General features: G+C 43.4%; 1 protein-coding gene across 2 annotated transcripts in view; it reads left to right on the forward strand.

The window, feature by feature from the left end:
- The first annotated feature begins 3,147 nt into the window (after positions 1-3,147).
- LOC146337711 (phospholipase A2 inhibitor and Ly6/PLAUR domain-containing protein-like) overlaps positions 3,148-26,660 on the forward strand; it is a 29,300-nt gene continuing 5,787 nt past the window's right edge. The window contains exons 1-5 of one of the 2 annotated variants that reach the window (XM_084815167.1): positions 3,148-3,260; positions 4,765-4,973; positions 18,681-18,844; positions 21,698-21,817; positions 25,957-26,109. In XM_084815167.1, the coding sequence (XP_084671293.1) occupies positions 18,793-18,844; positions 21,698-21,817; positions 25,957-26,109 (325 nt within the window). In that variant the 5' untranslated portion in view covers positions 3,148-3,260; positions 4,765-4,973; positions 18,681-18,792. The remainder of the gene's footprint in view (positions 3,261-4,764; positions 4,974-18,680; positions 18,845-21,697; positions 21,818-25,956; positions 26,110-26,660) is intronic. The other variant, XM_084815166.1, reaches the window with a different exon arrangement.

A 26,660-nucleotide genomic window follows, 5' to 3' on the forward strand; every position in this document is an offset into this window, starting at 1 on the left:
CCAGTCTTCCAGCCCACTGTGCATGTTCAAGTAAATATGCATCAGGATTCCCTTTTTGCCCTGCTGAGAACTCCAAAAGCCAAATAAAAACACAGACAAGAGGCTTTTATTTCCACGGCTTTAATCCATTTACTCTAATGAGGTATACAGATGCAAATTGCTAGTGACTCCCAGACTACAAAGGAAAAGCCTTCAAGGAGTTCAAAGGGAAGCTACAAAAGTTGACCACCATTTGGGAAAAGGCTGCAAACTATCCTAACTTAAGGAGTGGGAGGGGAAGATCTCCCTCTCTCCCATGACACCTCTAGATGTAGCTGTTGACGCTGAGCCAATCAGGCAGACCGTCTAAGCTCTGCCCCTGCCATCTCCTGCTTGTGTCTGCATCTGCGCCTGGCCTCTGTGAGTTCAGGTTCTCCTGCCCCCACTTCCCGCTGTTCGTTATCTATCACAGGGATGTGAGAAGGGGGGCTCTTTCCATCCAGCTGTGCCTCTGAAGCCTGGGAAAGTTCCTCCTCCATGTTTAGCAGCTCTTCCTCAGAATCTGAATTGCTGAGCACTCTGTGTGCTCAGAGGCAACCTTGACAATATGCAGAAGCTTCAGACCTGCAGGCACATGCGGTAAAACTCAGCAGCCTCAGCATGGAAGAGCAGGAAGGGGGCAGCTGCAGCTGCTGTGCCCTGCCTAGCAGCCATGCACTAATTAGGAAGGAATAGCTTTATGGCTTTTGCATCTCACCTGGTTCCTGAGAATCATTTTCTGCTTTTTCAGGGAACAGGGTGTCATGTTCCCAGTCTCAGAGGCTTGGTAGCATACTGAGAAGGACTCTGAGTCTGAGGAGTCACTGGCTGCCCCACTTCAGGCACACCCTCATATACCTTCCAGGCCTGAGTACATAGCCAACCCACCAACCTCAGACTCTAAAGATGACTCTCTCACATGTTCCCCTGTCCCTTGGCCACATAGTAGCATGAGGTCTCAGAAATAACTGTTGTCCATTCAAGGACTACAGCTAGCATCCAGTGGGGGCAGATCCTCTGAAAGTTTTGGGCCAGCCAGCCTTCTTAAAGCCTCAGTTACCCACAGCCCCAAGCTGACCAGCAGACATAGGTCTTTTTTTTGGCCTTGCTACACCATTAATTTCCAGGTGAAGATGAAGTCCCTTGCTGGGACAAGAGTTCTCCCTGGGAGGAAACACTGCAAACTTTATCCCCTGCTGTAGTGTGCTGTCCAAGGTTCTGATTGTTCCTGACCTTGCTGTCACCTTGCTGTGCTGGACGTGGCCACGTTTTACTGGCTGTAACTCTGTCTACTGCATGTGACCCTGCGTTACCAGACTTGACCCCTCTCTAACTGCCAGCTGAACCATCTGTGAGTGCATGTGCAATTGGCTCCTTCTCTCCTGGGCATCAAGCCAAGGCAGGATATAGAGCAGAAGAATGTAAGAGCCTTGCTGGATGAAACCACAGAGCAAGGTCCCCTCCATTGGCCTAGTGTGATTCAATTTCTATTTTGCTCATCCTCTCCCTGACCTGAATCCAAAAGCAGCCATGCAGACTGGGGATGATGGGAGTTGTAGCCCAACACAACCAGGAGGTTAGGAAAAGGCAGCCTTTTGGCTAGTCTAAGGGTTTAGTTATGTTGGTCAAGAGGGCTGTGAATTCTTCCCACTTACAAAAACTGCCTTCCACAATGGCAGAGATGCAGGATTGTTTACTGGGCTTCCACTCCCAAGTGACTTAACTGTCTTTCCCCATCTTCTGACAAAATGCACATTTCAGAGCTGCCCCTGAAGACAATGAAAAAAGGTTTGCAAAACCTTGATGCTACCCAGGTATACTTGGCAAAATGGATTTATGTTTTCAGGTAAGGTACATTGGCATGACAATGACCATGCTGCTCAAATTGTTTGCATAGTCCTTAAACTCTGCATTAATTGATCTCAAAGAATTATCTTCCCTTGCGTCTTACACACACCCGCTTCATATTTAGAATCACCAGTGTGGACTAGAATCCCTCCTCTGCCCATAGCCATGCACTGGAAGGTTGGATTTACAGGTGAGGAGTAATACATGGAAGCAGAAAGAAAGGCCCAGCACTGTAACCGAGCTGAAAGCACCACAGCCAGCCAACCTGCGTTGCTCACACTAGCCCACTCCATCCTCATAGAGGGTTGCCTTTGCTGCAACTTGCTCCTCTCTGGGAGATGACAGAGCAGAGAGTGCTTAACCTGAGTTTGGCTTCTAATCTAGGGTGGCCACTTACCAAAAGAAGCAAATGCCTCACCAAAAAAGAGGACACAAAAAAGAGACACAAATTTGCATGAATTTGCATCTGCTACTATATATGTAGAGATGGAGAGAATTACTTGAATCTAAGGAGAAAGTCTAATTCTATATCTCTTCCAAAACTGCAGCTCTCCTCCACTGATCCCTCCCCCCCCTCTCTCTCTCTCTCACACACACACACACACACACACACCATTTTCAGCTCCTCCCTGCCATTAGTGGGGCTCACCTTCTCAAAGCTGACAGCTTTCTCCATTAAGAGCAGTTCAGAGAAATCTCTAGGTATTTTTCTGGCCCTTAGCTCCATTAAGGAGCCATGAGCCAGCCATCAATATTATTTTGCCTGACCATGTTTGTAGCCAGGCCAGCTTGTCCAGTCTCCTTAAGGAACATTAACTAATCATTCTGCCCCCAGTTGTCCAAACCTGCAGGTGTGGCTTATTGGTAGGGGAAGGGAGGGCAGCTAACCACCTCCCACCCCCCTAACCCCTGCCCAGACCTTGATATGTTGAATCATGGGGAAAAAAATTAAAGCAGAGTGACAGCTGGGGAGCACACCTTGCTTCCTTTTTTCTTTCCGTCCCATCATCCATAGCCAGCTAGGGGATTACTGGGTATGCTGGGAATGTCCCCCCAACCGACAGGTTTCCTCTTTGTTTATGCGATGGAGGGTGCCCTGTCCAAAGACCCTCTGAAACTCTGATCTGCTCACTCACACTCCCTGGCTGAGAGCAAGAGGAATCACAGAGCGAGCCTCCCCCCTCCCTGTGTTATGCCCAATGGGCATTGTGGAGGTCACACGAGCCAATCAGTGAGAGTGTCGTGTTTTTAAAAATCAACCCACAGCTTGTGACTGAGCTTGCACAGTGGTGGGAGAAAGAGTGTGGAGGCAGCTTCTTCCTCACTGTCTCTCTTTGCTTGTCTTGTTCGATTGTGGTTTCTTCCCTCCACCCAGGCTTGGCTGAGTGGCAGAGGTGAGCAGCCCTTCAATGTTGGTGGGTTTGGACTCTGGGCTGGATTTGCTTTTGTGCCATTGGCTTCCTGGATTGGATTTGCTTCTGTGTTTAGGTTGGGTGGGAGATTTCCTGCTTTCCGCTGCTCGGCTCCTGCAAGAAAAATTGGGAAAGAAAAGCAAGTTAGTCACTGGGTTTGTTTGCCTAGGGTGCAGCAGAAAGACAGTGTCACAAGCTGGTTAATTTCCCTCCATGAGCTAACGAACCCCGTTGGTCCCCTTTTGATACTGCAAGCATCCCCTTTGCTCTCTCCCCTACTGAAGAAAAGTTAGAAATAAAAGCAAGATTTGCGCATTAGAAAGTGCGTAGGTGGGTTGGTTTGCCTATGGAGAAGTAGAACAGGATGGATGGAAAGAATGGAGATCCAGATTCGGGAGATCCAGATTCGGGAGTTCTGCTGTGAGCTGCAGGCAAACAGCTTAGTCTTCTATGAAATGGAAAGCCTTTGCTGCTCTCCCCTGAAAGAAAGAAAGAAAGAAAGAAAGAAAGAAAGAAGTTGGAAAAGCTCTGCAATTAATGTTGTTTCAGATGAAGTGTATAAAACAAATACTGTCGCATTTGTTCTTTGCTTCTCCGCCGGCGATTCAAGCTAATCCACAGACAAGGATTCTTTGTAATGATCAGTTGCTGCTGACCCTCCTTTTAATATAGTTACTTTGAAAGGTGACAAGCAAGGATTTTTAATTTGGGGGGAATGCACTGACCACGGCTATCTGTTTTGTAAAGATATTACTGAAAGACAGCCATGTGGGACTGGAAAAAAACGCAAATAATTTTCCAGTTATTGTAAATATCCCATTGGGGACCAAGCGAGGTTGTTTCAGCTTAGAGCTCTTCAGCCTAACTTTAGTTTGTTTTAATTTGACTGATTTGTCTGCTTCTGTCAACCCCAGTATTTTTGAGAGGCTCTCTGAACAGTTTCTGAATAACTTGTATCGCTTACAGCGCTCTTCAAATACTATTTTTTGAAAACAAATGGTGTTTACAACCAGAGTGGCTGGGTGACCAGCCAGATGGGTGATTAATAAATTGAATAATAAATAATAAATATGCGAGTAAAAGGGAGTTAACCACCCACGACAGGGGGAGGATGAATAATGACAAGAAGTAAGAAAGCATTTAATTCTATTACTAATTATTTGAACTGTTTGAATGCTTGCATTTATTGTCTAGGAGTATATATCTGGAATTTAAAAAAAGCAATATGGTGCTTACCAGGAATGATTACAAAGCCTTGGGAATTACACCTGCTGCTGGTGACCTCTTTGTGAGTAAACGCAAAAAACAAGCAAAGGTTACCCAATATTTTGAAAATAAAGAGTGTGCTGGTGGAGCTGAGGCGGTGGTCTCAAACTCCCCAATTTTTGTTTTGGATTGGACTATAGCTCATGAAGGGAACACTCAAATACCAACAGAGGAACCCATATGTAAAACTCTTGCTAATGAGCTGGCTTTTGCTGAACAGATATCCCTTAAAGGACGAACACAATGGATAACAACCAGTTAAATGATGCAATCTTCAGACAAATGCAAGCATTGGCCCAAGATAAAGGGAAAGCAGATCAGAACATGGTTGGTGTACAGAAAGAGAAATCTTGTGTGGAGCGATTGCCACTCGAGGGTTGGATCTATTTGCTGATGAAGGAGATGGAACATATAAAATCCTCTGTATCTGTGAGTAATAATATTTTAACAGCACTGGTGAATAGTATGCTTAAGTTAAATTCTCAAATAAATAAACTACCAAGGCTACGTGGAGTAGGACAAAAGATGTGATGAAAAGGATTTGAAACTATAAAAAGGAAGCTAAGAATATAAAGTAAAAAATACCCTAAATGCAAAGATTATAGATAATAAAAAATGAATACTCCTAAATTGCCAGATAAAGACTCTAAACAGAAAGATGTCCAAAATACCGGAGAAAGCCCTAGGAAGAAAGCTAAGTTTAGCTTCAGGGAGAAAACAAATAGCAAGAAACACCCTGAGGTAAAGCATATACCTATGCTGGAAACTAAAACTGATTTTCTTACACACCAAAATTTATTAATACCTCTGGAGGCTAAGTGTGAGATTTTGGATATACATGATCCTTGGACTATTATTCCATCTGAAGGAGTAATTTCCTTAAAGAAGGCCACTACTAATAAAAAATGGAATCTGATTTTGAATCGTCCAAAGCTGGTAATGAATAATTATCCTAGACCCATGGCCTTATTAGAATCATAGAATCATAGAATCTTAGAATTGTAGGGTTGGAAGGGGCCTAAAAGGCCATCGAGTCCAACACCCTGCTCAATGTAGGAATCCAAGTCAGAGCATCCCTGACAAATGGCTGTCCAGTCTCGTCTTGAAGGCCTCCAGTGTGGGAGAGCCCACCACCTCCCTAGGTCATTGGTTCCATTGTCGTATTGCTCTTACAGTCAGGAAGTTTTTCCTGATGTTCAGCCGGAATCTGGCTTCCTGTAACTTGAGCCCATTATTCCGTGTCCTGCACTCTGGGATGATCAAGAAGAGATCCTGGCCTTTCTCTCTGTGACAACCTTTCAAGTGCTTGAAGAGCACTATCATATCTCCCCTCATTCTTCTCTTCTCAAGGCTAAACATGCACAGTTCTTTCAGTCTCTCTTCACAGGGCTTTGTTTCCAGTCCCCTGATCATCTTTGTTGCCCTCCTCTGAACCCTCTCCAGTTTGTCTGCATCCTTCTTAAAGTGTGGTGCCCAGAACTGGACACAGTACTCCAGAGGAGGCCTAACCAGTGCTGAGTAGAGGCAAACTAGTACTTCCCGGGATTTGGAAGCTATGCTTCTATTAATGCAGCCCAAAAGAGCATTTGCCTTTTTTGCAGCCACATCACATTGTTGGCTCATATTCAGTTTGTGATCGACAACAACTCCAAGATCCTTCCCGCTTGTAGTGTGGTTGAGCCACGTATCCCCCATCTTGTAACTGTGCATTTGGTTTCTTTTTCCTAGGTGCAGAACTTGGCATTTATCCCTATTAAATGTCATTCTGTTGTTTTCTGCCCAGCGCTCCAGTCTATCCAGATCACTTTGAATTTTGTTTCTGTCTTCCAAAGTATTAGCTATCCCGTCCAATTTTGTGTCATCTGCAAATTTGATCAGCATTCCCTGCACTTCCTTATTAACCCAGTATGAATGAAAACAACATTTCCTAGAGATTCTTAGTACAATAAGTCAGGGTCTGCTTACTATAGCAGACATAAGATATGTGGAGTATACTTTTTATAACCATATCTGTGCTCGTGCCATGGGTACCTTTGCTGACCAAAATCTAGCTAGCATTGTCTATGCCTATAGAACCATTCTATCTGAATGCAGAATTACAGTCTCAAGATTATTTGGGAATACTATGCCACCCCAGGCACTGGTGACTGAAAGTAAAACAGAGTTAAAAAGCACATCAACAATGGAGAATAATTGTTCAAGAAATCTAGTTGATCTTGATTCTCTAAATGAAGCATCTAACCGTAGTCAAAATGATGATCCAAGCAAGGCTGAATGAAAGAAACTTCCCCAAACTGAAAAGATATATTTTGTGAAGGAAGAAAAAATGTTAACGAATTCCTTTTTCGCATTACCTTCTCAGGCACAAGATGCAATAATGCTAAGACTAGACCTATTAAAGTCACACTTAGCAAGTATTCAAACGAGGAGAGCTGAAAGCTTGCCTAAAATAAAAGATTTATTTATTTATTACATTTATATCCTGCCTTTTTTTCCTCTTTAAGGAACCCAGGGTAGCATACTTAGTTCTCCTCCTCCTCCAGTTTATCCTCACAACAACCCTGTGAGGTGGGTTGGACTGAGAGTCTGTGACTGGCCCAAAGTCACCCAGTGAGCTTCCATGGCTGAGTAGTGACTAGAATCCAGATCTTCTGACTCCCAGTCCAACCCTCTAGCCACTACACCACACTGGCTCTCACTGGATTGGATATTTCCATCTCATCTAAAGACATAGAATGCCCCAAATGGGAAAGGCAAGATGACTTAGAGACATCTACGTAGCACACTTTTGGTGAAAAAGTAACAACTATAGCAGAACTTAACCCATTATTAAATGGGAGGCAGATTAGGAGCATTGTAACCTATCCGACAAAAACTGATAACGGTAAAGGAAAAGAGCCCATCTCTTGGCTTGCTATGAGACTCTTAGAGGAAAACGAAATAGGCTTGCCAATGAAACAAACTGTCTTTGCTGATTGTCAAATAAAGCAAACAACCAGGGTAATTTCAAGTGTCAGGAGACCAAGCCTTGATGTAGAAAAACATCATATATCTGGAAGAACCAGTGGGAACTGATGATAAGGCTCTTCAAAAATACACTAAGCAGCAGAGAGATTTAGACCACACAACATATAATGCAGATGAGCAGTATGGCCAAATAATGAACCATGTAACTCAAAATAAAGCTCCACAAGATGAGAAAGTGGTTCAAAATCATTCGAGATCTTCAGTGGGTGCAGAGTCTTTACCCATCAGGACATGACAAAAATGTATCAAAATTCATGCCAACAAAAACAAATACTGATGCTTTTGTCACAGAATACAGCAGGTTGGTAATATAAAGCCAAGGACTCTACATTTCAAGATTTCTTAAATAAGCATGATATTGTACTGTTACAAGAGACGGGCGGGCAGAGAGAGTCTGGTTATGAATGGCTTTTCTGCATATTCTTTAGATGTAGAACTTAGCCTTGGGGGAGGGGGAATGCTCAAAAGGAGGCTTGGCTGTGCTGGTTTCGACTAGTATTAGGGTAAATATTGTTAGTCCTGCCTCATTATTACAGGTAGCGACTGCCCTGGTTATTAATTTTAAGTCAATCAGCTTATTGATAATCAAAGTATATTTTCCCCCCAAGAACCATAAACAACAGATGAAGAATAACTGGTTAAAATTAGAAGAGTATATCTCTGAATTAACAACTCTGTATCCTGGATCTTGTATTATCATGGCAGGAGATTTTAACACTAGAATAGGACAAACGGACTCTATGCTGTACTTTCATTTTCACAAAAATCCACCTGAACAAGAGCAGGCCCATGTTATACCAGTTAGGCAGTCAAAAGACAAGGGCTGCATCCATGCTGGCCTCTGTTTAATGCAACTGGGAAACAGATTTGATTTGGTGGTTTTGAATGGGAGTATTGAAGGTGATTGAAATGGTGAATTTACATTCCTTTCGGGAGTGGGGGCCTCCACAATTGATTGCTTTGTATGACTTGCTAAATGCTATATCCAGTTGCAGTGTGAGTCAACGCCTTGAGAGCGACCATCTGCCTCTAGTTTTGACTCTAAAACTCGACACTCAGGATGCCCATATAGATTGTATACGGATGCTAAACTTAGAGGCTGAGAAGAGATTTACATGAGTACAATGGACAAAACCATTAAGCCAAAATATTACAGATATACTGTACTCTGAAGGTAACCTTCAGTGCCAAGCAGCACTGTTAATTGCGGATACACCATCAACAGTTTTTTCCTTGTTTCAGGACATAATTTTGCTTCTGCAAACCCATTTAAAACCAAATATTCCATTAAAACTGTATACAAAAAAAAAAATACTGGTTTGATCATGAATGTATTACAATGAAAACATTTCTACTGGAAAAATATCAGCTGTACAGAGAGCAAAATTTGTTAACATTACCTCCTGAATGGTTTATATTGAAGAGAACGTATAAAGCCTTAATTAAAACAAGAAAGAGGCAGGCTACGAAAATTACATGGCAAATTCTGATAAATGCAGCAAGAGAGAAAGACTCTGCAACTTTTTGGTGAGTGGTTTCGAGTGCCTGGCCAAAAGCAACAGTAGTTATGGACTATTTCATCTCTTCAAACTCTTGGGAAGTGCATTTCAGTGCCATTTTTGCACCTGGACGAAATTACCAACAATCACCTAAGATCAACATAAATAATTATTTATTATAACTTGGTTTTAATTTTTGTGAACTGCCCAGAGAGCTTTGGCTATTGGGTGGTATAGAGATGAAATGAAAAAAAGAAAAAAAAGAAATAACTTACCAAAATGGCCCCAGGTTACTTCTCAAGAAATTCGACATCTTGTTTCTAAATTAAAGCCAGGCAAAGCTTCCGGGAGCGATAACATTCCTCCTGAATTAATAAAAGCCAATATAGATCGGTGGGCTCCTATATTAGCAACTCTGTTTACATGTATTGATGATACAGCATACATCCCTCAGGATTGGGGCCTAGCTATAATTATCCCAATCTATAAAAAAGGCGAAAGATCTGATCAAGCAAATTATAGACCGATTGTTTACTGAGTATAACCAGCAAACTGTATGCCTCCCATCTACAAGAGAAACTGTTAGACTGGCTAGAACAAGAAAACATCTTTAAAGATGAGCAAGCGGGATTCAGAGCGGGGCGATCTGCAGTCGACCAAGGATTCGTCCTTCAGCATATTGCCGAAAAGTGTGCATCAGCAACTAAAGAGGGGCTGCATGTTGCATTTATTGATTTTAAATCTGCCTTTAACTTAATCCCTAGAAACAAGCTATGGGAAAAGTTTGAGGCCACTCATATTGACAGGAGGCTGCTCATACTTATGCAGAGTCTGTATGAAAATACTTACCTGAAGATCAGATGTAGCCGAGTCGCCATTTAACAGGGTTAATACCCACTCATAATGGAGTAAGACAGGGGTGTATCTTGGCCCCCATTTGGTTTAATTTTTATATTAATTCATTGGTTCAGACTCTGAAAAGGATAAACTCACATTCCCCCAAATTGGCAAATAGACCCCTGCAAATTCTCCTATACGCGGATGATGCAGAGCTCCTATCATTGACAAGCGTAGGCTTGAGGTGTCTTCTAAGTGTTGGAGGGTGCAATCCTATCGGGATAGGTGGCCGCCTCCAAACTCAGAGGTGACCACCTATCCAATGCAGGGCAGGGGAAGCACGGAGGGGATCATGCCCTCCGCGCTTCAGCCGCCCTGCATTCATGGCTAGACACCTGCCACATTTTGCGTCCTCGTTGAACGACGGATGAAAAAATTTTTAAATCATGAAATGGTGGAGGCTTGGCTTGTTGGTAAAGCATGGGAGACATCTTTTTCAGTCCCATGAGCTGGGAATGCACAAACAATTGTCGCCTGTCGGTTTGTTTGGGTTATAAGATCCGGGCAGTATGCCAGAGATGATTGCTTACATATATCCGTTTTTTTCTTCTTCCATTTTCTCTTAACTCCTTTTTTTATTTATATATAATAGACATGATATACTGTATATAAAACTTTGGTTTGTGGGTGTATAGAAATGTACACACTCATATATATATATATATATATATATATATATATGTAATACTATCTAAAATATAGATAGTATAAAATATATTAGTGGTTGTTGTTGATTTTGTTTTCTCTTTTATCCTTAATAATTTTCTTTTTTATTATTATGAGTATTATTATTATTATTATTATTATTATTATTATTATTATTATTATTATTTTGAGACTATGATTAGTAATATTCCTGGTTGGTTGATTTTAGCTTTATCATTATATATTAGCGGAAAAGCATTTTATGGCTAGGGGAAAATTCATAGCATGTTTCTTTGCTATAAATCTATGTTATTGAAATAAGATGGATGACCTAGGCTGTACTGAATTGTAATATTGGCAATGGTATAATCTTTTAAGTAGAGTGATATTTGAAGTTTATCTGTAATATGTAACTTTATTTTTCTTTTCTTCTTTTCTCTTAATACTTTTTCTTGTTCCCTTTGTTTTCCTGTTCTTTCATCTTTTGCCTTCTCTTTTCCTTTTATACTTTCTTTTTTCCTTTTCTGGTTGTTGCGGTGTCCTCAAGAGTGCTGTAATGTTGGAAACTGTAGATGGTGATTATGTTGTTGGCATTCTTGGTGTCACAAACTAACCAACCAACCAACCAACCAACCAATAAATAAATAAGGGGCAATCCTTGTTTCCCCTTCATGGATCACTGCCTTGTTGTGGCGAAGGGGCTTGCGTAACTCAGTGAAGCCATAAGCTATGCCGTGCAGGGCCACCCAAGACGGACAGGTCATGGCAGAGAGTTCTGACAAAATGTGGTCCACTGGAGAAGGAAATGGCAACCCACTCCAGTATTCTTGCCAAGAAAACCCCATGGAACGTATCACAAGGCTAAAAGAGATGACGCCGGAAGATGAGCCCCTCAGGTCGGAAGGTGTCCAATATGCTACTGGGGAAGAGCAGAGGGTATTTCCAAGTAGCGCCAGAAAGAGTGAAGCGGCTGGGCCAAACCCGAAAGGACACTCAGCTGTGGATGCGTCTGGTGGTGAAAAGAAAATCCGATGCTGTAAAGAACAATATTGTTTAGGAACCTGGAATGTCAGATCAATGAATCAAGGTAAGCTGGAGGTGGTCAAACATGAGATGGCAAGATTGAACATCGACATCTTGGGAATCAGCGAACTAAAATGGACAGGCATGGGCGAATTTAATTCAGGTGACCATCATATCTACTATTGTGGGCAAGAATCCCTTAGAAGAAATGGAGTAGCACTCATAGTCAACAAAAGGGTGGGAAAAGCAGTACTGGGGTACAATCTTAAAAATGATAGAATGATCTCAGTACGAATCCAAGGCAAACCATTCAACATCACAGTAATTCAAGTCTATGCCCCAACCACTGAGGCCGAAGAAGCTGAGGTTGATTGGTTCTATGAAGACCTACAACACCTTCTAGAACTAACACCAAAAAAAGATGTCCTCTTCATCATAGGGGATTGGAATGCTAAAGTAGGAAGTCAAGAAATCACCGGGATAACAGGCAGGCATGGCCTTGGTGTACAAAATGAAGCAGGACAAAAGCTAATAGAGTTTTGCCAAGAGAACATGCTGATCATAGCAAACACTCTTTTCCAACAGCACAAGAGGCGACTCTACACATGGACGTCACCAGATGGTCAATATCGAAATCAGATTGATTATGTCCTTTGCAGCCAAAGATGGAGAAGCTCCATACAGTCAGTAAAAACAAGACCTGGAGCTGACTGTGGCTCAGATCATGAGCTGCTTCTTGCAAAATTTCGGCTTAAATTGAAGAACGTCGGGAAAACCACTAAACCGTTCAGGTATGACCTAAATCATATCCCTGATGAATATACAGTGGAGGTGAGGAATAGATTTCAGGGATTAGACCTGATAGACAGAGTGCCTGAGGAACTATGGACGGAGGTCCGTAACATTGTTCAGGAGGCAGCAACGAAATCCGTCCCAAAGAAAAAGAAATGCAAGAAAGCAAAGTGGCTGTCTGACGAGGCTTTACAAGTAGCTCACGAAAGAAGGGAAGCGAAAAGCAAGGGAGAAAGGGGAAGATATACCCAACTGAATGCAGAGTTCCAGAGAATAGCAAGGAGAGACAAGAAGGCCTTCTTAAATGAACAATGCAAAGAAATCGAGGAAAACAACAGAATGGGAAAGACTAGAGATCTCTTCAAGAAAATTGGAGATCTCAAGGGAACGTTTTGTGCAAAGACGGGCATGATAAAGGACAAAGAAGGCAGGGACCTGACAGAAGCAGATGAGATTAAGAAGAGGTGGCAAGAATACACAGAAGAACTATACAGGAAAGATCTGAATGTCCCTGATAGCCATGATAGTGTGGTCACTGAACTTGAGCCGGACATCCTCGAGAGTGAAGTCAAGTGGGCCTTAGGAAGCATTAGTAACAACAAAGCTAGCGGAGATGACAGTATTCCAGCCGAGCTATTTAAAATCCTAAAAGATGATGCTGTTAAAGTGCTGCATTCAATATGCCAACAAATCTGGAACACTCAACAGTGGCCACAAGACTGGAAAAGGTCAGTTTACATTCCAATTCCAAAGAAGGGCAACGCCAAAGAGTGTTCAAACTACCGCACAATTGCGCTCATTTCACATGCCAGCAAGGTGATGCTCAAAATCCTACAAGCTAGGCTTCAGCAGTATGTGAACCGAGAACTACCGGAAGTACAAGCTGGGTTTCGAAGAGGCAGAGGAACTAGAGATCAAATCGCCAACATTCGCTGCATCATGGAGAAAGCAAGAGAATTCCAGAAAAACGTCTATTTCTGCTTCATTGACTACGCTAAAGCCTTTGATTGTGTGGATCACAACAAACTGTGGCAAATTCTTAAAGTGATGGGAGTACCAGACCACCTTACCTGTCTCCTGAGAAACCTGTACGAGGGTCAAGAAGCAACAGTAAGAACCAGAGATGGAACAACCGATTGGTTCAAAATTGGGAAAGGAGTACTACAAGGCTGCATATTGTCACCCTGCTTATTTAACTTATATGCAGAGTACATCATGAGAAATGCTGGGTTGGATGAATCAGAGGTCGGAATTAAGATTGCCGGGAGAATTATCAACAACCTCCGATATGCAGACGATACCACCCTAATGGCAGAAAGCGAAGAGGATCTCAAGAGCCTCTTGTTGAGGGTGAAAGAGGAGAGTGCAAAAGCTGGTTTGAAACTCAACATTAAAAAAACGAAGATCATGGCATCTGGCCCCATCACTTCCTGGCATATAGAAGGGGAAGAAATGGAAGCAGTGACAGATTTTACTTTCTTGGGCTCCAAGATCACCGCAGACGGTGACTGTAGCCATGAAATTAAAAGACGCTTGCTCCTTGGGAGGAAAGCTATGGCCAACCTAGACAGCATAGTAAGAAGCAGAGACATCACCTTGCCGACAAAGGTCCGTCTAATCAAAGCTATGGTTTTCCCAGTAGTAATGTATGGCTGTGAGAGCTGGACTATAAGGAAGGCTGAGCGCCGAAGAATTGATGCTTTCGAACTGTGGTGCTGGAGAAGACTCTTACGAGTGCCCTGGACTGCAAGGAGGTCAAATCAGTCCATCCTAAAGGAAATCAACCCTGAGTGCTCATTGGAAGGACAGATACTGAAGCTGAAGCTCCAATATTTTGGCCACCTAATGCGAAGAGAAAACTCCCTGGAAAAGACCCTGATGCTGGGAAAGACTGAAGGCAAAAGGAGAAGGGGACGGCAGAGGATGAGATGGCTAGATAGCATCACTGATGCAATGAATATGAACTTGAGCACGCTCCGGGAGAGAGCGCAGGACAGGAAGGCCTGGCGTACTATGGTCCATGGGGTCACGAAGAGTCGGACACGACTGAACGACTGAACAACAATCCTTGTTTATCTTAGAAAAACAAATATGTTGTTTTCAACTCAAGACAAAGTTGATAAAGTTTGAGAGATACCGAATCACAATGATTAAGAATTGATATCCATGAAGGAGATTTTCCAGATTGGTTATATCATTTATTTAGGCTGTTACAACTGACCTGCAGCTTCTGTGTTTAACCAGAATATTGCTTCCTCTGCAACCCAAATTAGGTAAGAGTTTTTTTGGCTCAGTTTCTGATTTTCTATTGTATGCTAATGCCATCTTTTGGCAGTGGGACTTTTAATATTAAGAGAGCAATCCTATGCCCCCCAGATAGCATCAGGGTGGGGGGATAGGATAGTTTGGTTTCCTGGCTCTGAGTTTGGAGACAGAGTTTGACCTCAGAGCCAGGAAACCGCACTTTCCGCCCACGCCTCCCTGCAGGCTCCCCTCGTAGCCGACGCGGAGAGAACCATGGCAGCTACCTCTCTGTGCTCAGGAAACGGAGTGCGGAGATGGGGAAAAGGGGGGGGTTCCCAGGGGTGGGGAGGGAAGGAGGCTGGGGTGGCTGTGACATGACATAACCGAGCCTCTGTCCCTCCCCCTCTGAGTAGCTGCCACTACCTGGGCAAAATCTCCCATAGCAGTAATGCAGGGTGGTTGGGGCACAGAGCTTCTGCTGTCCTCTCGCCCTGCATTGGATACTCGGTAGCCTCCAAGTTTGGAGGCTGCCAGCAGGGCACATAGGATTGCACCCTAATTGCTTTAATAGTTATGCTTTTAAATAAATGATATCAGAAGAGTATATTCTTTGACAGTGTATCGATCTCATTAGGAGGGAAACATGGTAGAAGTTACACAGGCATTCTGAATTAAGTCTCGGAACCTGTAGAAGATATACTTACCTTTGCGTAGACCTGCTATTTTCCCCAGAGATGGTCATGAGATTTTCATTGATGCACGGTCACATCCAGCCTGGGTTTCCAGATGATCGGTATAAGACACGGCATGCCTACAATTATTCCCTGCCAGACAAAATTGAGGTTCCACATCCAACCACTATCCACAGCCTGCTCCTGTGGACGACAAGAGTACAGTGTGAAAAGAGAGCCCTCGGTCGCTGATGATTCCAAGAGGGACTGCATTTCTTGCATCATGGTTGCAAACGAGGGCTATAAACCTGGGACATGAACCTAAGTGGAGGTCTTTCCCTGTGAAAAATGGACTGGTGTATAAATGGGCACATTTAGATCCTGAAATGAGGCCTTGTCTTCTTATTGGTACTCCTAACGCAGGAATGGAATATATAATTTGTGATAGTACAGGGCATCGTGACGTGATTGCTTTTTCCTGCACGGGCAGACCTCATATTGTTCTGGAAGGAACAGCCTGATGATAATTAACAAACTTCCCTGTACTCACTTTCCTGTAGCATCTAGTATACATGGCCTGATATGCCGTCTTTTTGCAAACTGGAAAACCTCAAATGGATTTTGTAATCCTTATCAGCACTACTATTTGGCTATATATTTTCTAACAGTGGAGGCTGGTGGCTCTGATGTCAGTTGGGTGGTGAATCTGTTCTATGTTTCAGTCAGAACTCTAAATGAGCTACACAAGGTGCTTCACATTTCATATACATAGGCCAGATACATGGGCTGTATACATGGTATTTGCATCTTGGATAGGTCCTTTAGAGTTCTGACTGGTTCGGACTGAAATCTGGAGCGGATTCACCATCCCACTGACATTGGAGCCACCAGCCTCCACTGTTTTTTAAGCACACATGCAAGAAGATTTCAGCTATACATGCAAAACAAGTTTTTCTGAGCCTCCACCTTGCAGCACTCCCTTTGAGGGAGAAGCGGGTGTGGCAAATATTGGGACCCATATTGTCCAGCCAGACTAAGCAGTTAGGAGATTCCATTATCACATTTATTTATTTTATTTATTCACAATATTTACATACTGCTCCATATCTAACACAAATTTTGGAGCAGTGAACATAAAAGGTAAAAGGGCTGATTGCGCCGGATCTTGTCTGATCTCAGAAGCTAAGCAGGGTCAGCCCTGGTTAGTACTTGGATGGGAATTAGGCGTCCTGCATTGAGCAGGGGGTTGGACTTGATGGTCTTATAGGCCCCTTCCAACCCTATGATTCTATAGAAGAATCATAGAAAATATATAGATATATAGAAGGTATATATCTATATGATATATAGAAGGTATGACTATACCTTCTATGACTAAAAGGATCAAAAGATTAAAACACCATATTAAAATTATGCTTTTAAAAAACAGATGCATCAAAGGATATTCTGTGTTAGGATGTCATGTTTTTATTCCAGCACACAATCCCACACAACTGGCCCTCTTAAACTGAGAGTAATTTTTTTTTAAGTACAGTCCTGTGGTAATCTTGTTGGGATTCTTCATATTCTGGGAAGCATCTGGGATCACTCAGGTAAGTGGGTGACCTCGAGCACTTTCCCCACCTGTCGAAATGCTCAAGATCACCTGCTTACCTGACTGATCCCCAGGATTTAAAGTGTTGCCCTGACTCTTGGGGGTGCCCCCTTGTAGTCCACCCCTCCCTGAGTCATCAGCACCCCTTTTTATATAAAAGTGAATGCCACCCCCTTTTTCTCTCCCAAATGCAGTAACTGCTTCCAGTATTAGCGCATTTGGGAGCAAAAAAAGGCGTGTCATGTCAGGCGCCCTGAAAAAGAGTTGCTGGAAGTGGGGATTGTCATCAGGGCACCCCCTTGGCTCCTGGCAACCCCTTGAACCTGAGCATAACCCTGCTAAGGGGGTGGTCTATACCCCATTTCCCCACCTGTCAACTGTGCAAGGCTGTCAAAAAAGCCTATATGTAGCCTTGACTGTTACCTTGTGTGTTTGACAACTGCAACATACGTGGCTCCAGGCAAGGCCAGCCTCTTTATTTTGAATAGCTGCAGTTGGACAACTGTGAAAAAGCAATAAAATTTTTTTTTTCCAAAGGTGGAAATTCCATGGGACTGGGAAAATGAGAAAAAAAATTCCTGGCCCTGTTTTTACACATGCACGCACGCACGCACGCACGTGCGCGCACACACACACACACACGGTCCCAACAACAATTGGGATCATGACTAGAGCAAGGATGGGGAAGTTGGCAGCAGAGAAGATGGGTTCTGCCACCAAGTCCCCTGCCAGGCAGAGCCAGCTGGATGACCAAGGTCAAAGGAGAGGGGGAACAATTGATTCCAACCACGGTCGTCTGTCAGGTGCACCAACCGCACACTGTTGGTTGTTCGTGAAACAAACAACAGTGCGTAGCTCGTCACCCGTGTCGTGTTTTGTGAACGTGACCAGTCTCTCATATTTACACTTGTTTCCAGCTGAACAAACAAAAGACACTGACATGCTTGACAGAAGGGAAACTTTCTGGATCTACAGACTTAGAACTCTTAGACCATATGGCCTCATACTGGAGAACAATTCATAAGCTTTTTATCACTCATACCTCTGTTTTTTCTTCTTAGGAATTATTACCTCCCAGCATTCCAAACTGCCACTCTTGGTATCATTTCTCTCTCTCTCTCTCTCTCTCTCAATTGCTTGTATGATGTGTCTTTTTAGATTGTAAGCCTGCAGGCAGGAACTTTGAAAGCTGCTCTGGGAAGGTTTTTGGCTGAGGAGTGGCATAAAAATACTTTCAATGAATAAAGAACACATTTGTTCTGCAAAACTTTCAGTTGAACTCAGTAATGATGGTTTCTACTGGTGCTGTTAATTCTTGGTTATTGGGGCATATACTTTAACAATTCTTAACACTGAAAAACTACAAAACACAACACTCAAAGTAGCCTGGCTCCAGGGATACAATTATCACCAAATTGCTGGGAAGAATGGTTTTGTCATGTTCCAATTTTGGTTCACTTTGTGCTTGGCTGAGGACATATTTTGCCACATTAATTGCTGTGAAATTAGCCTTGGGACAGACTGGAAGGGCAACAGGTGAAGTTTCATGGAGTCCCAGAAAGGGATCTTAACTACTTTAATACATTTCCCCCTCATCTAGTCTTGGAGGGCCTGGAAGAAGCATTTGGCAAAATTTCATGGACCTCCTGAATATGATTTCATCAATTTGCTCTTCTGGGAATATAAGTAGCCTCATCACTCCCCCCACTCCACTGAACCCGTTTTTCCCAATTGTCCTCCTCAGGCTCCAGTTCTTGGCCTATAAATTACCCCAAGTGACCCTCATCTTCTATCAGCTGCCCTGGTTGATCCAGCTCTTCTCCAAGTCCTCCTTGTCTCTTGATTGTTCCACCACCATGAAGACACTCCTCCTGAGCATCTGCATCTTCTTGGCTCTGCTTTCTCTAGGTGCATAGGAACCAGACAACCTGGGTTCTTTTTATCATCTCTGGGAAGGGAATATGCAGTGGGATAGACCAGGGAGACAGAGAAATGCGTAGGTTCTTTGAAGGGAGAAAGGAGTAGAATATAGTGAATAAGAGCAGGAGGGTATGGGAATCTGGACTGAAAATTTTGGAGGTGGGACAGGACTTCTCATAGACACCAGTTCAGAGCTTGGAAAAGTGGTCTGCTGGTTGGGTTTTTCTTTTTTCTTTTCAGAAGAGTGCGAGTTAAGTGGAGTGGCTTAGAACTTGGTGGAAATAACCAAGGGACTGCGGTCCATAAGAGAGGAAGGCAAGAGTGAGGACAAGAGCCTAGCAGAACAGAGAGCTACAGTGCTTGGGTTATCAAGGGAATTTCAGCTTTCGTTCCAGCACAGTCATCCATAGCCCAGTACAGTGGAACAGGGGTTCACAATGCATGGCCCTCAGCCACTCCCTGTGAAGCCTCCAAAGCTGGCAAGATCCCACATACTTTTTGACATCTCCCCAGCAATCCCTAGATCACAGCGGCCAGAGGGGTGTGTGTGTGTGTGTGAGAGTGTGTTGCACATGTGTAACCCCACGCCCCCTAGGTGACACCAGATGCAGCCCTTGGGGCTTGAAGATGCCAGTCTGCTGTGGATTCTGTAGGTAACATTTATAGAAATCCAAAGTCATTTGAATCCGTTTCAGATTTCTCTGACATCCCTAGCTCAAACGTAAGAAGCCAGTTGGTCATGAGTTGCCACTGCACTTCTCTGTCTAGTGGGTTAACAGAGTGGAATTGTAGGAGTTTAGAGCAGGGGAAGGAAATGTCTGACATGTACCAGGATACTGGGGTGTGTATTTGTCACAGGGTAAAAATTATTCCCTCCTTCCAGGGAAATCTTGGGAGTAGTAGATTTGTGAGAGCAGCTAGGGATGTGCCCACCCAGCAGGAACTACAGTACCCAGGATTCTTTAGGTGGAAGCCCAAGAGGCCATGCGGTCTGGATTAGGGCACCCTGTAGATTAGATTAGGTTTGTGGGCTGGAGGTTTGAACATAAGAATGTAAGAAGAGCCATGCTGGATACGACCGAGGGTCCATCTAGCCCAGCATTCTGTTCACACAGTGGCCAACCAGCTGTTGACCAGAACCCACAAGCAGGACATGAGCACAACAGCACCCTCCCGCCCATTTCCCCCAACAACTTGTGAACCTAGGCATACTACCTCTGATACTGGAGGTAGCACATAGCCATCAGGACTAGTAGCCATTGATTGCCTTTTCCTCCAGGTATTTATCTAACGCCCTTCTAAAGTCATCCAAATTGGCAACCATCACTACATCTTGAGGTAGCAAATTCCATAGTTTGACTATGCGCTGTGTGAAGAAGTCTGTCCTTTTTTGTGTCCTGAATCTCCCACCAATCAGCTCTTCATGGGATGACCTCAGGTTCTAGTATTGTGAGAGAGGAAGAAAATGTCTCCCTATCCACATTCTCCACACCATGCATTTTTTTGTAGACCTCTTTCTCCCTTTACCCTCCTTTTTCCCAAACTAAACAAGCCCAACTGTTGTAACCTTCCCTCACAGGGGAGATGCTATAGCCCCTTGATAATTTTAGTTGCCCTTTTCTGCACTTTTTCCAGTACTACAGTATCTTTATTTTAGCTGTGGTGACCAGAACTAGAGTATTCTAAGTGTGGTCAATTCATGAATTTGTATAAAGACAGTATGATTTTGGCAGTTTTATTCTCATTTCCTTTTCTAATTATGCCTAACATGGAGTTTGCCTTTTGTACAGCAGCCGTACACTGGGTTGACATTTTCATTGAGCTGTCCACCACAACCCCAAGATCTCTTTCTTGGTTGGTCGCCTCTAGGTCAGATCCCATCAGGTTATACTTGAAGGTGGGATTTTTTTGCCCCAACATGCATCACGTTGGGGCAAAAAAACAAAGGTTCTGTACCTTTGGTTTAAACAATAAAATGGGTAGGAGAATAAAAAGAACTTCCACTGGCACAGCAAGCTGCAGTTCTTAAGTTTCCAATGAAATCATTTCAGCCCTAATACTCAAAAAGCACTGGAATGCCCAACCCAATAGCCACACGCAAGTAGTGTCGTGTGGCAAATTTTGGGTGGGTGGAGGTGAGCTGTTTCACTATAGGCAGAGCTCAGTGTACTTCTGTGGCAAATCTGCTTTTGCCATAGTGTCATGTGTGAAAGGCCTTATGAGAGTTTGCATTAAAAGGCTAAGGGACCTTTCAGACAGTATTCCCCACCCCCACAATGATAGCAACTCTAAATGGGAAGAATGAAGGGGTCAAAATGAAACAGGGGAGAGGTCTTCATGCTTATTTTATTCAAATTATTGAATCACATTGATCTAAAAGTTATTAGAATTAAATGTGTGAAGGCTTTCCATCTAGTGATGGCCACCAATTTGGATGGCTTTAAATGGGGATTGGACAAATTTATGAAGGCTATCAATGGCTGGTAGTCCTGATGGCTATATGCTACCTCCAGTATGAGAGGCAGTATGCCTATGTACACCAGTTGGTGGAGAACATGGGTGAAAGGACATGTCGCACTCATGTCCTGCTTGTGAGTTTCCATGGACAACTTGTTGGCCAATGTGTAAACAGAATGCCCTTGGTGTAATCCAGCATGGCTCTTCTTATGTTCTTACAACTTGTAATCTACTCTGCCTCAGTCTACCTAAAAGTAAACCACTACCAAAACCATAGAGTTGGGGAAAAAAGTGGTAAAACTGGGCATGCACACGCGATTCATCAAGTATTGTGCTGACTGTGTAAGTGACACTGAATTTCTCCACCCTCTCTCCTATCTGCAGGGGCACCTCTGACATGTTTAACCTGTGGTACAAATATGAGAACATTTTGTGAAGCAAACAAAGAAAAGATTTGTCCTGAAAATTATTCTTGCATCAGCAGTGCTCTGTCATCCACAATATGTAAGTAAGCAGACCTTTTGGTTTAACTGGTGCCCTGTTATGGCTGGGCTCAGGCCTGGGGAAAGCTAGGAGTAAATCCATTTAGCAAAGTGAGTAGGCAAGCAAAATGTCAAAAGCACAGTATTACCAGTCCAGAAAAAAGGGCAGTCCAGAAGCTTACCAGGAGTCCAGAAGTCAGCATTGTGAGAGATTAGTCCAAGGATAAGTAAGGTGTCAAGGTACTGAGGGCTAAAATAAAGGTGTTGTTCCAGCAGCTAGCAGGAGTCAATAGACGGCTTATATAGCCAATCTTCAAGCCCAGCCTTCTGGAAGAAGTCCTCTTCTTGAGGAGGGACCTGCTCATGGGAAGCCCTTTACTCATGAGAAGGCTTCTTCTGCAACCAGATAACTCACAGATAAGGTTAAGATGTGTCTCTTGAGATAAAAGTGAGACAAAACTGGAGAATATCCAAAATCACGTAGTGAAAAGGAGAGACAAAGTCTCAGGAGGTAAAAAATAGAGTTGTATTCCTCGGAGTGGCCCAATGAATTTCACTCCTTTACTGTATATTTCTGGGCATTTTTTCAAGGGTTAAAATTTAGAATATACCCTGCAGAAATCTCTGAAAAAATATATGTCTCCAAGAATAAATCCTGCAACTATTTTTGTAATAAGCTGCCTTAATTATTTATAAAATGTATGGATATATAACAAAGAAAAATGGTTTACCTGTAATTTTATTTCTGGATTCCACATAGAATCATAGAATTATAGAATAGTAGGGCTGGAAGGGGCCAACAAGGCCATCGAGTCCAACCCCCTGCTCAATGCAGGAATCCAAGTCAGAGCATCCCTGACAGTCACAGATGGCTGTCCAGCCTCATCTTGAATGCCTCCAGTGTGGGAGAGTCCACCACCTCCCCAGGTAATTGGTTCAATTGTCATATTGCTCTAACAGTCAGGAAGTTTCTCCTGATGTTCAGCTGGAATCTGGCTTCCTGTAACTTGAGCCCATTATTCTGTGTCCTGCACTCTGGGATGATCAAGAAGAGATCCTGGCCTTCCTCTCTGTGACACCCTTTCAAGTCCTTAAAGAGCGCTATCATATCTCCCCTCAGTCTTCTCTTCTCAAGGCTAAACATGCCCAGTTCTTTCAGTCTCTCTTCACAGGGCTTTGTTTCCAGTCCCCTGATCATCTTTGTTGCCCTCCTCTGAATCCTCTCCAGTTTGTCTGCATCCTTCTTAAAAAGTGGTGCCCAGCCAGAACTGGACACAGTACTCCAGAGAAGGCCTAACCAGTGCTGAGTAGAGGCGAACTAGTACTTCCTGGGATTTGGAAGCTATGCTTCTATTAATGCAGCCCAAAAGAGCATTTGCTTTTTTTGCAGCCACATCACATTGTTGGCTCATATTCAGCTTGTGGTCGACAACAATTTCAAGATTCTTCTCGCTTGTAGTATTGTTGAGCCAAGTATCCCCCATCTTGTAACTGTGCATTTGGTGTCTTTTTCCTAGGTGCAGAACTCGGCATTTATCCCTATTAAATGTCATTCTGTTGTTTTCCGCCCAGCGCTCCAGTCTATCCAGATCCCTTTGAATTTTGTTTCTGTCTTCCAAAGCTATCCCACCCAATTTTGTGTCATCTGCAAATTTGATCAGCATTCCCTGCACCTCCTCCTCCAAGTCATTAATAAAAATGTTGGAGGCCACTGGGCCCAGGACTGAGCCCTGCGGTACCCTGCTAGTTACCTCTCCCAGTTTGAGAAGATCCCATTGATAAGCATTCTTTGAGTCCGATTCTGTAGCCAACTGTGGATCCACCAGATTGTTGTTTCATCTAGCCCACTTTGAGCTAGTTTGCTCATCAGGATATCATGGGGCACTTTGTTGAAAGCTTTGCTGAAGTTGAGGTATATTATGTCCACAGCATTCCCACAGTCCACAAGGGAGGTTACCTGATCAAAAAATGAGATCAGATTCGTCTGGCAGGATTTGTTCTTGACAAATCCATGTTGGCTTCAAGTCATCACTGCATTGTTTTCAAAGTGCTTACAGATGGATTGCTTTATCATCTGCTCCAGAATTTTCCCAGCGATTGATGTCAGACTGACTGGACTGTAGTTCCCAGGTTCCTCCTTTTTACCCTTTTTGAAGATAGGGACAACATTAACCCTCCTGCAGTCATCTGGCACTTCACCTGCCCTCCATGATTTCTCAAAGATAATAGACAGTGGTTCTGACAGTTCTTTTATTACTCTAGGGTGCAGTTCATCTGGCCCTGGAGATGTGAACTCATTCAAAGTAATTAGGTGTTCCTTGACCATATGCCTATCGATCTCAAGCTGCAATCCTGCCCCTTCAGCTTGTACTTTGCCTTTGTCATAGACCCTCTTTTGGGAGAAGACTGAGCCAAAATAGGAATTGAGCACCTCTGCCTTTTCTTTGTCATCTGTTATCATTTTGCCATCCTTATTTAATAGCTGAACTACCATTTCTTTCCTCTTTCTTTTACTATGCATGTAACTGAAGAAAGCCTTTTTGTTGCTTTTAGCATCCCTCGCTAACCTCAGCTCATTCTCAGCTTTAGCCTTCCTGACGCCATGCCTGCAATTCTGTGCTACCTGCCTGTACTCTTCCTTTGTTGCTTGGCCTTCTTTCCACTTCCTATATGTGTCCTTTTTTGTTTTCAGGTCATCCCTAAGCTTTTTGTGAAGCCACATTGGCTTCTTTTCTTCTTGTTGGAATTGTTTGTGATTGTGCCTTGAGAATTTCCTTTTTTAAAAGCTCCCACCCATCTTGGACTCCTTTTCTCGTTAGAGTCACTTGCCATGGGTCCTTACTTATCATTGTTCTAATGATAAGTGATTAGTCTAATGATTAATCTAATGATTAATTGTACATAATTAATATGTAATCTAAAATGTACAAGCACATGCGATATATAGGTGTATGCAAGTGTACAGATAATAGATACTATGTTTGTTAACTTGCAATAAAAAACAATACATTGTGCCTGAAGGAAGCAAACAAATCAACAAACAATTGAGATATGTAGCAGGAGGGAGCAATCCTATGGCTGCTAGACAGTGGCTAGATGGCCATAGGATATGTTGTTTTCCAGGAACCAACCCTGGAGCCCGCTCTCCAAGGTTGGTTCCCAGAGAACCAACCTCCCCCACTTCTGTGCTGCCTCTGAGGCAGTGTGTAACAGCCCCATCCTCCACACTGGGAAGAGGAACATGGAGCGGCCGAAAAGGGGTGTGTTCGGGGGCATTCTGGGACGGGGAGGGTGGAAATGCCTGTACGACACATCCAATGTCCTGTACAGCAGCTGCCTTCCCCGCTCGGCCCCCCTGCGGCTAGCAGAAAATGCAGGGCAGGTGGAGCGTGGAGGGAACGATTCCCTCCGTGCTTCTTTTGCCCTGCATTGGATAGGCGGTCGCCTCCGAGTTCGGAGGCGGCCGCCTATCTGAATCGGATTGCGCCCTAAATGCAGTATCCTTCGCCTTGGATAACCTGTTGCCCCTTAATTCCAGATGTGGACATGTCAGGTTATGGGTTGGCTGTGGCTACCTATGGGGGAAGATAGTTTGCAAGTTTAGAGATAGGAAAGCAAGAGTTGTGTAGGAAGCTTAGTGATGGAGCAGGGAATATCTCTGGAAGGTTCTGAGCTGTCATAAGGGGTGAGAAAGTTGCTGATTACTCCAGAAGAAAGAGAGTCTGCCAGTCTCTTCTATGTCTACAGTAAATTATTGTTTTTATATTGCAAGACACACACAGATTATTTCTTTCTTTTTTTTAGGAGAGACTGAAATTTGATATAAAAAATCTAAGAGGTAGTTTTCAAGCTGATATGAAGTTCTACGTACATTCCAAATTTCATTTTATTTTCAAAAATTTTCAAAACTTTCAAAAGTTTTTTTTAAAAAGCTTTGAGAAGAGCGTGCCCTATGCGTTGCAGATTTCCGCCCCCCTCCCTGCCTGAGGAAATATCCTTAAGAATTAGCTTCCTAAATTCAATACTTTCCAGATTTTTTTTTAAAACAACCACTCATTTAGCCAACATATACAACTGGAAGTGTGGCAAAAATGCCAGTTAGGAGGTGATTGACTTGAATGATTGCAGAATGGTCTATTCCTTTCCAATTCTCTTTCATAGATAACGGATCACGAAAGTTTGCTCAAAATCGATGCTTCGGATCTAGGTGGTGTTATCCAGCCAATTTTACCTTCACTTCAGAAAATAATACATATTTCATTGAGCATATCCGGTGCTGCCAAACTGATCGATGCAATGCTAAAAGTCCGGAGTGTGAGTATTTGCATCGTTTTAGAATGTCCTCTATCTGTTCCTGAGAATGAAAAGTATTGGACCAAGGTTCCTTTTTCCTAGTTTGTCTGGAAGGTAGTTAGAATTAAGATCTTCACCATCTGTGTCTCAAGGAAAAAGCAGGCAGCCTACAAGAAGCTCTTAACAGCTGGGCAGTCTACCTGTAGAGTCACAACACTCCGAGGTTGGAGCATCCAAAATAGGGTGGAGATGACAGGGAGCAATATTGGCCTCCCTTTCTCCTGGTTATTTTTTTTATTATTTAAAAAAAACACGATTTCCCCCATATTGCAAGCAATGGGATGGAAATTCATTACACCAGTTCCAGGGCTGGCATACACGTCCCGCTGTTTTGTGGGACCCTAAAGATCCAACGCCTCCCATTAACTGCCCATGCCGCACCCCCAATCCTCCCCCTTCCACCCTCTCTGACATCACAGCTCTGATGCCAGAGATGTGAGGGCTTCTGAGTGTGTGTGTATCTGAGGTCAGATTTCTGTCTGCCCTTGGAAGGGGAGTTGCAATTGATCCCA

The sequence above is a fragment of the Heloderma suspectum genome, chromosome 10 (assembly GCF_057233095.1).
Source record: "Heloderma suspectum isolate Gila_16-S chromosome 10, 16-S_ref, whole genome shotgun sequence".
NCBI classification, from domain to species: domain Eukaryota; kingdom Metazoa; phylum Chordata; class Lepidosauria; order Squamata; family Helodermatidae; genus Heloderma; species Heloderma suspectum.